General features: G+C 43.5%; 1 protein-coding gene across 1 annotated transcript in view; it reads left to right on the forward strand.

Moving 5' to 3' along the window:
* LOC146200373 (uncharacterized) overlaps positions 1-14128 on the forward strand; it is a 35684-nt gene extending 21556 nt beyond the window's left edge. Inside the window, exons 4-7 of the mRNA XM_084592934.1 lie at positions 2011-2285; positions 9372-9726; positions 12476-12603; positions 13940-14128. Of these exons, the coding sequence (XP_084449060.1) occupies positions 2011-2285; positions 9372-9726; positions 12476-12603; positions 13940-14128 (947 nt within the window). The remainder of the gene's footprint in view (positions 1-2010; positions 2286-9371; positions 9727-12475; positions 12604-13939) is intronic.
* Positions 14129-16913: the final 2785 nt, after the last annotated feature.

Raw genomic sequence — 16913 nt, forward strand, 5'->3', positions numbered from 1 at the left:
GAAAATATCTTGTTTTAAAGCGGCAAAATGCGAAGCACTGGGTGGCGGTAATAAAGAATAAAAATGCGACCATCGGTGTTGCCCCTTCCGCCTTCTGCATCGCCCAGAGCTTTATATTTAAGAGCCGGTGAGCGAGGTTGTTCAGCTGGTTGCACTGGCTGCCATGTCATGAAAACGGCCTTGCGGTGCCATGGCCATGCAACGCCGCCGAGTTGTTGTGAGGGTAATGCGGCTTGAAATGTAGCTGCTTTGTACGTGGGAACGCTGATCTGCCCAATCCGTTCTCTCTGTCTGTGTGTGTGTGTGTGTGTGTGTGTGCGTGCGTGCGTGCGTGCGTGCGTGCGTGTGTGTGTGTGTGTGTGTGTGTGTGTGTGTGTGTGTGTGTGTGTGTGTGTGTGTGTGTGTGTGTGTGTGTGTGTGTGTGTGTGTGTGTGTGTGTGTGTGTGTGTGTGTGTGTGTGTGTGTGTGTGTGTGTGTGTGTGTGTGTGTGTGTGTGTGTGTGTGTGTGTGTGTGTGTGTGTGTGTGTGTGTGTGTGTGTGTGTGTGTGTGTGTGTGTGTGTGTGTGTGTGTGTGTGTGTGTGTGTGTGTGTGTGTGTGTGTGTGTGTGGAAATACCTGTTTTGCTGTATAGCTCCTGTTTTTATAACATTTTAAGCAGTAATAAGCAAAATATTTGGTGATATGCGTTGGTTTTAAACCTCATATTCAGGACATCCGACTTGCAAATCCTTACTCTTGAAATACCTGTAGAGGTCTCTGTTCCTCTCACCTAGTCTTTACATGCGAATACAAATGATGAGCGTATTGCAGTCACTTTGAGAACAGATTCTACGAATAATAAGCATTAAGCAGGCAAGAGAGCCAGACATGAGATCCCTTTTTCCGCTCCAGAGCGCATTTTCATTCCGGCTATTTTGATGTGGCCATAGCTAGAGCGTTGAAGCTAACGTTATAGTGCACATAATGATGATGGTGATAAGTTCTTTATTTACTCCCTAAATAGGGGAACCAGCCGAAAGACTCGTTGCACTGCTTAGAGAAGGTCAGCAGGGATCACTTGGGACTCCTCAGCCTCCAATGAGCGCAAAATGAGCTGCCGCTGTTGGGCGAGCTCGGTGGTACGCAAGAGGGACTCCCACGCATCAACTGTAGCTGAATTTCTGCGTTGTGTAGTGTGTATGTCCACACCACGTCAGTGAATGTGGCCAGTTGTGAGCAGTGTTTGCACGTATAGGTGCAATAAGATTTGGGAAAGGGTTGCTATATAGCCATTGGTTTGGAAAGGTTCCTGTTTGTATTTTGCTCACATGGAAAAATGACCAAGAGGGCACACAGTCCTCGAAGTGGCGAAGCGAAAGAAGCTGAGCCGATGATCCATAATATGCGTATAAGGAGCCGTCGGCCCACGTAAACCGCAGCAGAGTAAACAAATAAGCATATACGCGTCCAGCACTTGAAGAAAAATTACGAAGGGGGAAACGGTTCTTGGAGGGGTAAATCAAAAGAAGTTGAACTCGTGCTAACATGCGCTGAACAAACCATATCCTCACAGCCTAGAAACTCGCCAGTACTACCCCTACGATGACGGCGATGGCGTGACTCGGAGCCAGCCAATAACGACTTAAAAAAGAAAATGTTACGTAAGGGCCTCTGACGTGTCCGGTCACTCCCCAGAATGTGAACCAACATTGCACCTGATTCCTTATTGGCCCGCCTCATACTCAACGCGTCTTGGCGCGGCTAATTGGAAGTGTGCTTTTTCAAACTAATACCGGTGAAACCTGGCTAAGCATCGTGCAATCTCTTCTGTTTATCGAGAACTCAAAAAATAGATATGCATATTGATTATGAGTGCTGTTATTTAGTCGATTTGAATCTTTAATAAACTGTCACAGTTCTTTGTTTTTCATTAAACTCGCGGATTTGCCGTGGAGAAAGTATGAGACAACATGCCGCGTTTTACCCACCAAACTTTCAAAACTGAGCGCCTCTTTCGGCCTCTTTCTGCAGGCTCCATGAGTGCCGATGACGCATCCGGGATAGGGTCCGTTGGCAACGACGGTTCACCGTCCTCGTCAAAGGACGGTGCTGGGCCCAGCACGGACGAAGACAAGTTCAAGAAGTGGCTCCTGGACGAATACTACCGCACCATGGCTTTATCTTTCGCCAGCATGCGCCGTAAGCGCATGGCTACTCATCAGGACACGCTGGATCTCCGCCAGGTGAAAAGGACGGCGCTGCCTTCGACGCCTTCGGTCCCGACAACCGCTGATGACCAGTTCCAGGTCAATAGACTTCACGCCTTAACTATATTCCTCAGATGCCTGCTACTCGCCGTTTAGGAAGAGGGCACCGCGCAAACTACAGAGAAGTTCACAAATTACGCTAATAGCAGACATTTTGGATAAATTAAGAGAAAAACATTTTTGAGGTAGGAGTTACATGTCATAAAAGTTGTAGTGAACTACACGAGGATATACGAAGACGAGGATAAGGACGACGAAGTGCCGCTGCGCTGCTCGTGCTCGCTTGTGGAGACTGAGACTGGCTGTGTTCTTGTGTGGTTCGCCGTGAAACTTCGACAGGGCTATTATCCCTGTTAAAGCACAGTAAAAACCCCCTTTCACTTGGTGGAGGTGCGGGGTCAACGTCCAACGTCATTGAATCTCTATTGGCCGAATGTCGCATCATACATCGAACCACACAAGAACACAGCCAGTCTCAGTCTCCACAAGCGAGCACGAGCAGCGCAGCGGCACTTCGTCGTCCTTATCCTCGTCTTCGTATATCCTCGTGTAGTTCACTACAAAGTGCACAACGGCCATCAATGTGTCTGAATGTCGTCCCTACGCCGGTTTTAGTTTTATGTCATCAATTTTAAAACTCACGCCATCGGGTTTGTAAGGCACTGTTAAATACTCGTCGTCGTGAACGCAGGGCAAACTTCTGAAGCAAAATTTTTGTGCGCGTTAGAAGTTTAAACAATTTTACCGGTATGTTCATAAAAAGTATCTTACAATAATGCAGAGTTTATCACATTTACGATCGAAAACGAAGCCTATCATTTTCTATGGAAGTTTTATATGCTCAGCACGAACGAAGGAAAAACGTTAAGGGCAAAGCTGTCAAGAATATTACAGAGGATGTGCCTTTTTTTACGGGCATCATTATGCTAAAATGCAGCCCATATAATAGCATAATCTATTGTTTTCTGGTTAATAATCATTAGGTAAACGGCAAGTAGAATTTACGATCAGTATACTCAGGTCGAAGAGTGCTCGGAAGCAAACACGTTTAAGCATGCTAGAAGGCTTATGCGCTAGGAACTGCAGCATTGTAGAAATTACAGATATATCTAGTCCCTTGTCTGAGGCAGTGAACAGCAGCCCACTAAAGCGTAATACGCCCGCGTGATGGTCGCAGGCGAGTGGAAATATTTATTGGACGTGAAGAAGCAGACAAGATTATGTTTTGGAGGCAAGGATCAGAATGAGGAATCGCCTGTCCACAAAGCACAGATAGCAACATAGTAGAGGCGGCACGTATTGATTTTATATGTCCTAGCATAATAATCGGAATTTCGGTTGATTTAGCTCCACTTTACTGGAAATGGTTCGAATATTTCGAGAAAAAAGGATCCGCCTTCGAGATCTTAAATCCAACTTTGCAACCGCTTGTGAAGAAAGGAGTGGCTCCGAGGTTGCGTTACACGGCACACCTCGGTGGGTAATGTGAGCATGGGAATGATTTAAGTGCATGCTTTCACAAACAAAACAAAAAGAACTAGTTTTATTCAGGGAAAAATAAAACGCAGGGTTATATTTACGCTGGCGTGTTGCACTTAGCTCTAAAGTTTTTCATTTTTCTTTTTGTCCTGGTCGCTTGTCTTTGCTGCGCTAAAGAATTTTCCAAGCCTTGGTCTCTCCACAGGAGCGCAAAGCAATTTTATCGCTCGATACAATAACAGAATTCTACCATCTAGACACCAGGTCACTTTAATGGAGAGTTCTTTCATGTCTGAAGAATGTACCTCTTGTGTACGCGAACCCACGCACAGCCAGCCCGCCTCCTAGCTAACGGACATACGGCCGCTCCAGCTGCGCGATGCCGCCTTCACACGCTCGAGTCGGCTGCCAACAAAGGGCAAATTTTATACGAAATGGGTTGCTTTAAATTCCTGAACTGCCCTTTTGGTTTGAATACCGTTTGCCTTTGTGCTCGAAAGCAAATGAAATATATTTAAGCGTGGTTTTATTCCTAGAAGGAAGAGTAATGAAGCATGTGTAGAGTAATGAAGGGGAAACCTTAAAGAGAAATGCATCGACGCGAAATCCAAATTACCGCGCCGCACGTGCAATGAATCGCTGACCTACAATTTAGGAAGGTTTTATCACTTGTCTACATTTACGCCTATAAGCAGCGGCGGCAAAAATATTATTAAAACTGAGCGCGTGCAGACTGCTAGGTTGTGCAAACGGCTGGCCTCATAAAACTCTTCGAGTCCCAAGAATGGCTTTTCTTTCCGTGTTCACCGCTTTTCATCGCTTACCCTGAGCACCTATTGTATAGTATGCGCTAAAGTTAATGCAAATTAACCGCTAAATTTGCTAAAAGCGATTACAGATTTAAACTTGAAATAGGAACGCTGAAATTAAGGTCCCTGTTCGCCCTGCTTTGGCAGCCTTGCGTTTTGTGCGTGGGAAAGCGTTAGGGTAAGTGTCAACGTCATCTGGGGTCATGTGAAGAGCTGAAAGTGCCCATTGGGCCGAAGAGCACAGCACGTATTTACAGGTAACACAAGTGTATTTCCATCCTGTGGACATGAGAAATTATAATTTTCAGCTTTTATCTATTATCACATAAGCTTGAATATTACGCGCTTGCTTAAGATCACATGCGTGTGGTGACTAAAATAGGTTGTGAAAAGATTAGTTACCCTAGAATAGCAATATAAGGTCTTAGTCCGCGCCAGCAGCCGTCCTTTTTGGCACACTGCGAAAATATTTGTGCAGTACATGCACTGCAGACATTATTTATTTGCACTTTCGCACTAAAATTAGCCAGAGTTTAATCGAGTGAGACTGATGGTGCAGTGTTTCAATTACCGAAGCCAGGACACTTGGGCTGTCAAGTCAGTTCTTAGCTAGTAAATCAGGATTCAGGCACAGCGAAGGTTTCCAAAAATCTTGATTGGCTGTTGCGTCGGTGTCAGTAATAGTATAAAACATTTATATGGAAAAATAGATTATGGGTTAAGGGCCGGGTTGGTCGGCTCCTCAGTCCGAGACTCCGTTGGCTGAAGCCGCTGCCCGAGCTCACGCAAGGAAGGTGCTACACAACATAAATGTTATGAATTAAAAGTCATTCTTAGGCGCATTTAGAGCACGTATGCACATATGAAATTGTGCTATGCTATCACAATGCGCGAAATACAAATACGCTAAACCTTTCTCCTACAAACTACTTAAGCAAGGTATGTACCGAGTGAAACGATTAACTAGTAAGGAGATACACCACCTGTGTGACCACGTGAGCCTTGCTTTGCCGACTTAACACGAAGCCCATCGAGCGACGTCCTCGTGATGGTAACCCCAAAGTGACTCGGGATAAACCAATGAAACTGAAATGGTAGCCGAGTGCAGAATTTTACATTTTTATACCATTCGTTATAGTTTACCTGAAGGTATCGCCAGAGTCCGATAAGATACCCCGGACTCTGCCAAAATTCTTCACAGCGCCACAACTTCGCTGAAACTTCATTAGATCACTTTGATATGTCGGCAGCCATTGCCTTCACGTGCTATATAGTCTGCCAGTTTTTCACGTAACGCTTCATATGCCGGCGTCATCATGCTCATCTGCTCTGACAAACTTGCGCTGAAACTTTATTTAGGCCTCGTGCATCCCAATAAAAGCCTAAACACCTGTTGCGTAGCTAAACATGACAAGGCGTGGGAAATAAAACCCAATCAACGAGCAACTTCGCTAAACGAGCGTTAAGCCAAGCTAAACTTTTACTTAAGTTTTACACGATATTGTATTGTTCTCATTAAAGTGAAAAGCTGTCGTTATAACCCATAATTAACACATTGCGTAACAAATGTGTCCGGAAAACTACGCACGTGAACTCGTATCAAGTTAGTGACGAAACTGCTCGTTGTGAAAATGATCAGGGGGGTGTCATCCCATTTCGTTTTTCATTTAGCATCCACTTGTCGGTCAAGTTGGAGGCTTGTTTGTGATACGGATTCGAACCGGCGACATATGTATCTCTGATAAATGTAGATTAACAATTACAAGTGACACAGATAGTCCGCGTTTCCTTTCCCCAAGCGACGTAAACATACAAAATTAGAAAATTCGCGGAATGCAAATACAGGTTCTATCGCGAAAGTAGAGCATGCCCCTAAGTTTTTCACGTTTAATATATGACGTTGATCATGAGTTTAACAAATTCCGGAGCACTAACTGCCACTAGTTTAACTAATTATCTAAGTGAGAAGTTCTGTGGAAATTTTTCAGCTACGTAGCGTGCCGTCAATTGCGGCAGTTATGCGTGGCAGTAGGTCCGCAGAAACTATTGTTCTCTAAGCACTTGTTTGCCAGAGTACGCCGTAAATTGATAATAAGAATTTAGCGGGACGTTAAGGCTATTTCACACTATTGTTTACGGTTCCGGCGACCTAGCGCTCTCATCTCCGGTCGTTTCTTTTTACACACTGCCATCCGAAGCCGTATAGTTTGGCGTTCTTTTAGGTTCTGCGAAACGCTTAGACTCAATACCGCTACTGCGGTGAGGTACGGTGTAGCCTAGCGCCATTCGACATTTAGTACGATCTGTGAAACTGCCTACTATACTTCCAATCATGGATAAAGCAGAACTTTCCTGTATTCCTTTATGCCTCAGGAAACATGACATCGCATGTCTATTTATTTATTTACATCGACGTTTCGCATGACTCATGCTGAAAGAATTATTCTAGGGAGAGAGCACTCACAAAATATACAAAACAACACACAGTAGGTTATTTACAATAAAAAACCACGTGAGTCGATATAAATTTTCGCAGCATAATTGCGGGTGATTGTCAGAGAAATAAACACAGAACATACAATATTTGGGAGTACCTTGGCATTTCGGCCACTTTATTGGCTTGTCTAAGGCACGAGATGGCATCAGAGTTATCTCAAACATTCGCAGCCATGTGTAGCCGCTTCTATTTGTATGATGCTGCGATCACATTTCTCGCTGGGCGCAGTCTGGCTTTATCGCCAGCACTTAATGGAACTAAACTGAGAACGGCTGGCTCCTACTCTACGACCGCGCTCGCTGCTATTAGCTTCTCCGGTTCGCTTGTTCTTTATGGGTACTATACTCATGGATAGCTTTCTGTTTGTAGCCTTGCTGCAATGGCTAGCTGGGAAAGAGAAGACAAGTATTTGTTCGTTTATGGAGGAGTTTACCTCGCTCTTGCAAGGCCATACCGTGTCTCCTTTCAACCCTATGCGTTCTAACGCGAAAAATGAACAACCCACTCTCTGCAGAACATTTATAAATTCCCGTCTTATTTCCTTTCTTGTTTAACCTGCGCTGCAAAACTAGCAAAAATTGTCTGCGGGTACAGTCATCCCAATTAGGAGTTTTGTATTTCGCCCTCTTCATTCTTGGCGTACTGCAGTTGCCAGATGGGGATGATCGTTTTAAACAAATGCTGTACAAGTTATAACAATTTTAAAAATTTCACCCAAACTACTCAGGGTAGTATTAAGAGGTTAACATTATTTTCAACTGCCGAACAGCAACTATAAAGAAAATTGATACCAAAAGAACTACAGCAACAATGTGTGAACGGTATTGGGAGTATCAATGGAGAATATCGCCGTTACATGGAAAATATAGGCGTCATCTTCATGAAAGGTTACAGCGTGAAGAAAAATTATGTGGAATTCCCGCCGAAAAAAGCTGCCTTTTTCTTAGATATCAATTTGCACGAAACTTTTGAGGAAAATAATCACTCGCAACACGTTTCAGCCTACCGCAACGAGCTGGAATGATGATGCTTGATGAGATTTAAACGTTCTGTATATTTATTAGAAAAATTAAACAGGCTGCAAAAACTGTGTAGACTGATAGTTATTTAGATTGGGGATGTCATAGTATTAAAGGCCATTCTTGTCTAGAAGGCGCACAAATCTTCTGAAGTTCTATTTCAACAAAGATGTGAAGTAGAGAAAATTCTGTCTTTAAGTACTGCGTAAGCTATCAGCATCGACGATTTGGGGCGGTAAGGGTCATTCCAAAAGCGAGACAGAGCCAGCGGCCACTGCCACCAAGTAATGCGTCAGTGAGAGGCACTATATAACAATGTTTTGCACATGAAAGATCTACCTGAAGGCTCTGAGTCCGCGATGTTCGTATGTCACGAGCAGTGCCTAACAAATGACCCATGGCAGCGACTGTATAATGAAATATTTATTCGTATTTATGCTGCATATAAAGTTTAATCTTGGGATTATAGACTAGCATTGCTCTTCACCTAAGCGGCAAGCCTAACAACATCCTGTTTACCGCAAGTGTAACATTGAATGCAATGGTTCTTGCACACCTTCTTCCCTTGCTGTTGGATTATATCTTCTGAGAAACTTTCCATACAACTGCCTGGTTTCTCGAGCCTTCTTTTACAAACAGTTGCTTGGAGACCTTTATCTTCTTACTCGAATTCAAGGAAAAGGCTGTAGCTACCTAGCCAGCACCTCTACCTCTCGCTTGCTGCTTACGATGCCTAATCTGAGGCGCAGATGCCAAATGAACGGATGAAAAGCCACAGATGGCACATTATAAGATGGGAAGAAATCAAGAAAATCAATGCTTCACTTTAACGTGCCACTGGACGACTACCTTCTTCAAGAGAAGTGATGTAAATTTGTAATTACTGTGCCTCACTGTTACACCCGCTCCATCTTGTGCAGCTATTGCTAATGCTACATAAACTGATACTACTACTACTACTACTGCTACTACTACTACTACTACTACTACTACTACTACTACTACTACTACTACTACTACTACTACTACTACTACTACTACTACTACTACTATTACTATTATTATTACTATTACTACTACTACTACTACTACTACTACTACTACTACTACTACTACTACCTCTACTAGTGGTGCTTTGACGTTAAGTGGGTGGGTTTCACATAGACCTCACTTTACCTCATACTTAGTTCAGCAAGTACTATCGCCAGTACAGGTCTGGCATAAATACAGGAAAAGCCGTGCCCTAAAATAATCATTTAAACAACTTCTGAGTCTCAATTTGCTTCAAATGAAATCTCCACCTTTACTTACTCTAATACAGGCGGTGGAGGACAAACTGAGAACCATCGAGGATGCAATGATCGGCGAAGCTGTGGCGCTGGTGCGAGACGGCGCCAGCGACGAGGCTGAACTGCAGGCCATCAACGCCGGCGTCGCGTCAAGGCTAGACGCTGCCTACGATCTGGAGAACGTGCGCCAGTCTTTAGACCACCTGCAGACCACGCTAGACAACATGCGCCGCCAGGAGCTGCAGGCTGCCCTGGCCCCTGAAGATGAGGAAGCAGAAGAGGACGACACTTCCGGCTTTGCTGCTGCTCCTGGCGTCCTCCGCAATAACCCAGCCGATGTCGAGGAACTGGCACAAGGCTCTTCCTGGGCTCAACTATCTGAGAAGCGTAAGACCCTGTTGCTCAAACGGCAGGCTTATTGCATTATGCATTTAAAAGCCCTAGTAAGGGCTATCACCGGTGTGAGACACGCATAAAAAAATACAAAGTATTCATAGAAATAATAAAGCATTGTTGAGAGCATAAAAATGCAGGGACACTTGCAGAAATATTGTCATATCCTTTAAATGTTTCTCTGTGATTTCAATAATAATCATACAATTAGTGGCTTAGGGATGAATCGTTACTTTTAGGTTAACAAGTGAAATGAGCTTGCAACTTATTGGTTCTACATGCGGTTGGACTACGTCACTTACAGGAGATAAATTACACAGTATGAAGAGAATTGAAAACATATAAAGAATAGTTTTCAGAAAGAAATTGCAGACATTTTTTTTTATCTAGCCTATAGTTTACCATCAGGATTATTCACTGCTTGAAATAATTTCAAAAGGAAGAGTGCCACTATTTGACAATGGCGCTGTTATCAATACTCTCGCTGCACTAAAAAGAAAACAAGAACAGAACGGCTGCTACAGTTATTTGTGAATGGCATGAGTAACTTTTCTTACTCTCTCAGAGTTGCACACAAGCCGACCAAGTGCTTGAATTTATCGTTTCGACAAACGTGTGCATATCAGGTAGATGAACTCTCGAAAGTGCTGCTACCGGACGCCTGCCTGGCGGGCAGTCGTCGCATATAAGGGCTTGCGCAAATCGCTTATAATAGACGTAGTGCTTAGCTATTTCGTTGGTGCTGTTTTGTTGTGTGTTTTTTTTTTTTTTAGCTGAAGCGCACCTGTGAATAGTAGCCTGTCTTGTGACACGGCATCCTCAGCTTTCCAGAAGCGACGCAGACGAGCGTCATTTTCCGTGCCACGGATGTTCTCTCGGAGATGAGTAAAATAGCTGCAAAAAGCGCATTTTTTGTACCAAGCAGTGCTTCCTGGATCTTCGCAAGATACTCTCTTCTAAGTTTTGCAACATTTAGCTTTTGAAGACAAGGTTTCAAAAGTTCGCTAACTATTTGCAAATAGTTTGTTATTCAGGCAGACTGTAGAAACATCGGACACTACTCCAGCGATTACCCCATAATTATCTTTTTTTTCCTCAAGTTCATTCCTTCAAAGTATGCGGTGTTGGGTTTCATGACACAGAGACAACTAATTCCAACATGCGATTACCCCAACTTTTAATTAGCTTTTTGATGATTAAGAAATAAAATACCTGTAAGGTTACATAACTTGGTATTAGAAGTGCACTTTTTTAATAAACAGGAACACTCAATACTTCCATAATAGAGGTGTACCTCTTAGCCTTAAGCTAAGGGGAACAAATCGGTTCATTACAAATTGCGTAAAATCAATTTTTTTTTTATTTCAGTTTCATGGCTTTCGCAAAGCAGATTTACTGTAACTTCTTTCTTTTCTTTCTTTACTCGATTTCTTTCTACAGTGAACGCGGAGCAGGAGCTCAAGCCACAACGCCTGACAGAGGCTCCTGCCCCGTTTGTTCATAAGTTCTCTCCCCCCCCCCCCCCTCCACTTTCCGCACATTGAACGCATGAAGCAAATAAACGTAGTTCGTTAGACATGAATAATGGGGAACTTCGAAAAGTGCTTGTACGAAACCGGATCGAACATGAATAGTTCAAAAGCCAAATTGTGTAAACAACCTAATCGAATAGAAATCGACCCTTCGTGGGAGGAGGGTTGAAGGCCTGCCGCCGCGCTCATGCATGGTCTGCATTTAGCGACGGTGTCTCAAGACACTGCATTGGCCTTCTTTGTGCATACTTCAACTGATGAAGCAAATTGCACCGAACCATGAAAACTAAAAGAAAGAACGAAGACCACTATCACCCGTCTCTCGTCTTCGTTTTTTGTTGTGGTTCGCATAGTTCGATGCAGCTCACGGTCTGAACAAAGTCCAATATCAGAACATTAGGGAGAGTGCTTAAGACTACTTGTGTGCTGGGATAACGAAATCAGTTAAGGCCTCATTTTGGTTTTTATTATTTTTCTTTTGGACGTCTTTTTCTTCTTTTCTATCATTAGGAATGGCTATGAGAGTTATTGAATGCATCGAGCATTCACTATGTGGGCCTCAATTCAGCTTGGGACCAACAAGCCTTCGTGACCGGGCAGTAGCATGCTTTTCCTACAAACCAAAGGTCCAGGTTAGATTTTGAACCCATCAGAATAATTGAAGTTTCTTTTAAAGCCAAATATTTCATTTGATTACAACCGCCTACTGGGGGACAGGGCGTGAATCCTGATATCTTCGCCTTTTCATTCTACGTCTATAGTCTGGGTGCACTATTAACTATGTTCGGCACTACTGATGATGTCACGCGGCAACTTGTGTTTCATTACGAATTTATCTCTACACCAAACGCTGGGTAACGTTGCTGATGAGCCATACACGGATTTCGCCTACACGCTTTCTGCACCGTCTTGTGGTAGGTAGGCTAAACGAGGTGCGCCGACGCTTGCTTCGTTGCTCAAATGTACTACAAGCCTTTGGTGCTGTAAAAGCACAACGCCCTGTTCTTGAACGTTATGTGGGATTGCGCTTTATAAGCTGAAGCAGATGGTTAAACTAACCTTTTATCTTGATAGCTACGAGCTAGTGTACCCAAATCAGTTGTTCGTGAAAAGTTTGCATAAAAATTGGCGCGGTTTTTTTTTCTACACGCATACCATTGCAGCTCTCCTTGGTTGTAAAGCGACTTTGAAATGTCCCTTTCATTTTGCAGACAACTGCCCCGCAGTGCAGGTGCTGAGTAGCTCGTGCCCTGCAGCAGTACAGTCTTTCACTCCTGTGGCAGCCATGCAGCGGCTTCTCCTGGATGCGTGTCAATGGCAGCAGATTTGCTTCATTTGCGTGAGTAGAATTTCTTGACCCCTCTGTCATCTGGTCCGCATCTGTACCAACTGCATTCTGAGCTTGCAGAATAGAGATAAGAGAATATCCGCGTGTGTGCTTTGCGTTTAGTCCTCTTTGTGGTCTGGTGTTCAGGGATGCTTGGCCCTACAGACATGGAGCATATGATATTTTATGTTTTCTGTAAGGACCGCGACAGAAGTAGGTCATTCTCGAACGCGGTACTTTATTTTATGCATTTATTTTATTTACTAAACTCTCCAGATCCTCATTTAATCCAAGCAGCGAGGGAAGAGAACTAGTCATACAATACAAGGACGGGCTATGTCGGTAAAGCAAACAGAACAGCAAAACATATTACACACGTAATCTAAAATAGGTCACGATGTGCCTTGCGAAACCCAATATCCGATATCCCTCGTAGAGGCAAGGCATTCTGTTCGTCAATCGTTCTGGGGGGAAAAAAAGAAAAAAAAAAAAGCGTTAGTATTCGCGAAGTATGGCGCCAAGGCCATTTTTTTTTTTTACCTAAGCTTTCACAGTAATGACGCTGATTGTGGGAAAAATACCTTCTGCTTCTCACTGAAGTAGAAAACAGCAGAAGAAAAACCATTCCCTGCTTGGGCCATCTTTTCGCCACATTTCCAAGATCTCCGCAATTTCTCAAGCCCACTTTTTTAGAACAATAGACGAAATTTCAGGAACGAAGAATACCTGTCTTGCAATTCAGGTGGTGCCTTATAATTTCTTTTTGCTAAACAGAGTACTAGGAGACGCGCAAGGCAACGCGTAGGTTATTTTAACAAGTTCCTCACACTACTGCAGCACTACCTGTTTGCCGGACACCTATGCTGTCATAAAGCCGTTTCTATATTTAGGCACTTGATCTGCTATTTCAGTATAAGCTTGCAATACATCGAGAAAAAAGTGTGAGTGATACAACCTTTTTTATCCGCGCTAATATCCACTAATATCAGCTATAGGGAGTGATGTGTCTATGAGCTTAGATTTACTACTTTTTTCCAACATTTTCTCTACCAAAGCCTGCGCGGTTGTCATTAATTTGATGTTGTAAGCGGTGCCTGTCGAGCAGGCACTTTTCTTGATTTGTTAGCTAGTGATAGTTAATGATAAAGATCGCTGTTAAAAATAACACATAGTATTATAGTGATGGTGCTTAATGACAGAGATGATAGGTCTTGCAATCATAAATATGCTGATGCAACCCCAAAGTCGAAGATTAAAACATTGAATTTAGACCTTGGTTAAAAGGCGACTCTTGTTCCACCGGATATTAGTTACGTCCTCTAAGGATAATGGAAAAATTGATGTGCAGGGTTCTTACTACGGCCTCGGAGCTGAAGACTGCGAAGGCGGGCCCGGTGGAGGCGGTGAGAGCAGCAGCGGATCCACCCAATTCACGCGGCTATTGGTTAGCCAGCTGCTGTTGCGCCAAGCCAAGCACGGCCAGGCGCAGGGCGCATGCGCAGAAACATGCGTGGCCGACTTTCTGCTGAATCACTGAGGTGTGCCCAGACGAGGTCTGACATCATCCATGTCACGACGCTATAGTAGCAGCGAAGAGGGCAGAACAGACGACACAAAACACTGCGCACTGGGATGAAGAGTGCAGCCAACCACCTAACACCTCAGGACGCCACATTGCCAACGGCGTGTCATTTCTTCAGCATATTGTTTTGACAAAGATAAACGGGGTGCGTGCCTCTCAGGTCACTCGCGGGTATTGTGTGACGTGTTATTTCTTGATTTCTTCTCAAGCTTCTCTATCTTTTTCGTTTTCCTTTCTGTGTCTAAACTATGCGTTCCTCCTGCCATGGGATTTCCCTTCGGTGCTTTGCGCCTGCGATTGCCCTTGCCATCCTGAACCCCGAAGCAGTGATGTTTCAAGGAACAAAGGATGGAATGTTTTTTCATTTTTTTTTCCTGCAATACAGCGTTTGGCGTTTGATTTATTGTGGCACAAAGTCTGGAAAGAACAGGCATTCCGGCCAGGTCACGAGATGAACCGACAAGCACAAAAGAATAGCTTTGAAAGCCATTGCATACATTGCAGTGCGTAAAGTAATGGCAATTGTGAACCACCCGGAAGGTTTAACAACGTAGCACCTTTTATTGCTTATTGTGTTCTTTCGTAATAATGCAAACGGAATTTGCTTTAAATTTACGCGGCGCGATTTAAGAGATGTCAGGTTTTAAATTTCACTGCTCTGCACTTTAGTTACCTTCGATTACTGAGCATGCAAAATACAAGCGATATGCGTAGCTGCCTTAAAAAGCGCTCCAACTGTACCGAGGAATGTTCTCAGAAGGGAAACAACATATTAGAGAAGAAGCAGCGAGTGTTTATGTTCTATCCTATTCTCGGCTTCGGGGTAGGGCGGGTATCCTGGAACCTGCATGCCTATATGCTTTCATCAAATGATGTTGTTTCTCTCTCTCTCTCTTTCGGTTTTCTTAACTATCCCTAAGGTTATAGGAGCAAAAATATCGTGCGTTCATTTCTCTAAAAGTGGAGCATCATTATCAGAACTACCGAAAGAGCCAAACTACTACAGAGTTCACTGCAATAGATGAATTCAAACGCGTGATCATGAGGGCGAATTATCTCGTTGCCGTATCATATTTGTGTCTTCTTCTAGCTCATTTAAACCGTAACACATGTCACAGTTACTGGCAAATATGAAAGAAAAATTTTGCATAAGGTGCAAAATCAAGTACTCAGCTGTCAGTAAAATGCTTAGTGCAACTGATGTCAAATGAATGCGTTTTGGGCGGAACTCCTTGTGTGCTATTGGTATCACAACAAAGGTACAAATCGGGCATTGCAATGTAAAGGAAATGTATTTACATGGATGCCGAGAACTGCCTTCACACACGCAGACAATGCGGTAATTTTTTCGCCTCGAAATGCGAGCGTGTAACAAATGAAACATGGTTCTCTAACATCGTTAATGGTGACTCGGTTGCGCTTCTGAACTTTTTAGTCTTGTTACCTACCAGGATGAAACCATGGCGGTAATTAGGAAATATAAACGAGGATGTCACCAGTTGCAGTCTCGCTAAGTGGCTCTCTAATATTTGAGATGCATATGTGCAGGAGAATTTTCTTCCCTTATAGGCTCGATTCAAAAAATAATTTGTCTGGATTTTCTTTTAGGTAAGAAGATGTAATAGTTAAAGTATTGAGCGGTGGGGTGTTCTGAACTGTAGATGCTCTCCTATAGTGACCTTTTTTTTTTCTTTCCGTCTTCTCAATATTAAGTCTCCTTTCTTCTCAGAGCTGCGTTTTATTTCCCGATCTCGTTTTCCCCTATTGACCATAACAAGCCAAAGTAAACTCTGACGATTCTGCTTGCACAGATACAAACCGTAAGGCAATAGATGCGCTTGAATCTGCTTAGCATATGCTTTAGCCATGGGAGAACAGGAGCGAACAGTCCTTCGTATATAGCGAAAAAAGAAAACGCGTCCAAAATGTGTCATTTGGTGATGGTTTGTGCACTTGTCGTTCGTGATCTCAGCACTTTGTAAATCTGTTCAGAAAGACTCTCGTCACAACACAGCGGCAGAATATAATGTCGTGCGGGGATGTTCATGAATGTCGTCGATGCTGCGTTTGCGCTGACTCTCTTGTTTTTCTGCGGCGTGATATCCTTTTGTCTCTGCCTATTTGTCGAAAAAGACTCCGATTTCAGTATACATACATATAGGGTTGACGTGCCATCTTTGTCCGAATAAAACACTGCTGATGTGTTCAGAACATGTGATACGAATAAAGGAAAGTATATACTGTTCCTTTCGGCTCTTTTATTTTCAGACAATGGTGCATGAATGTAACGGAAATGCGACAGTCATTCAAGGTATAAAGTCTACAAACCTGAAAACTTCAAGGGCACGCGTGTTGAGTATACCACGCATGCGAATGTGACTGTAAGTGCGCATCTGCCCGAAATTACTGAGCTGCCTGGCGAAATGCCGAAAATGCGCGAAAGGTAGATTTTCATGTGTAATGTTTTTTAAAAGACAGAATACTAAAACAACTGCTGCCTCTAACCAAACAAAAAGCCACCGGAAAAAGTGTCCTGTTTGAACTGGTGTTTTCAGTGTTCTTGAGAATATAAGAAAATAAATATCGGGTCAGAAGGCATAGTCTTCACTCTGAGCGAGAAAAAAAAACTGAACAGTCCTGCACCCTTAATTTTCTTTCTCAAACATTAAAAACCAGGGGATTGGTTTTGAGCCTTTAGAGTCTGAATGGGAAACGACTTGAAAATTCGTGCTCCGCGCCT

This window comes from Amblyomma maculatum, chromosome 2 (assembly GCF_055883805.1).
Source record: "Amblyomma maculatum isolate TAMU_Amacu chromosome 2, ASM5588380v1, whole genome shotgun sequence".
Classification (NCBI taxonomy): Eukaryota; Metazoa; Arthropoda; class Arachnida; order Ixodida; family Ixodidae; genus Amblyomma; species Amblyomma maculatum.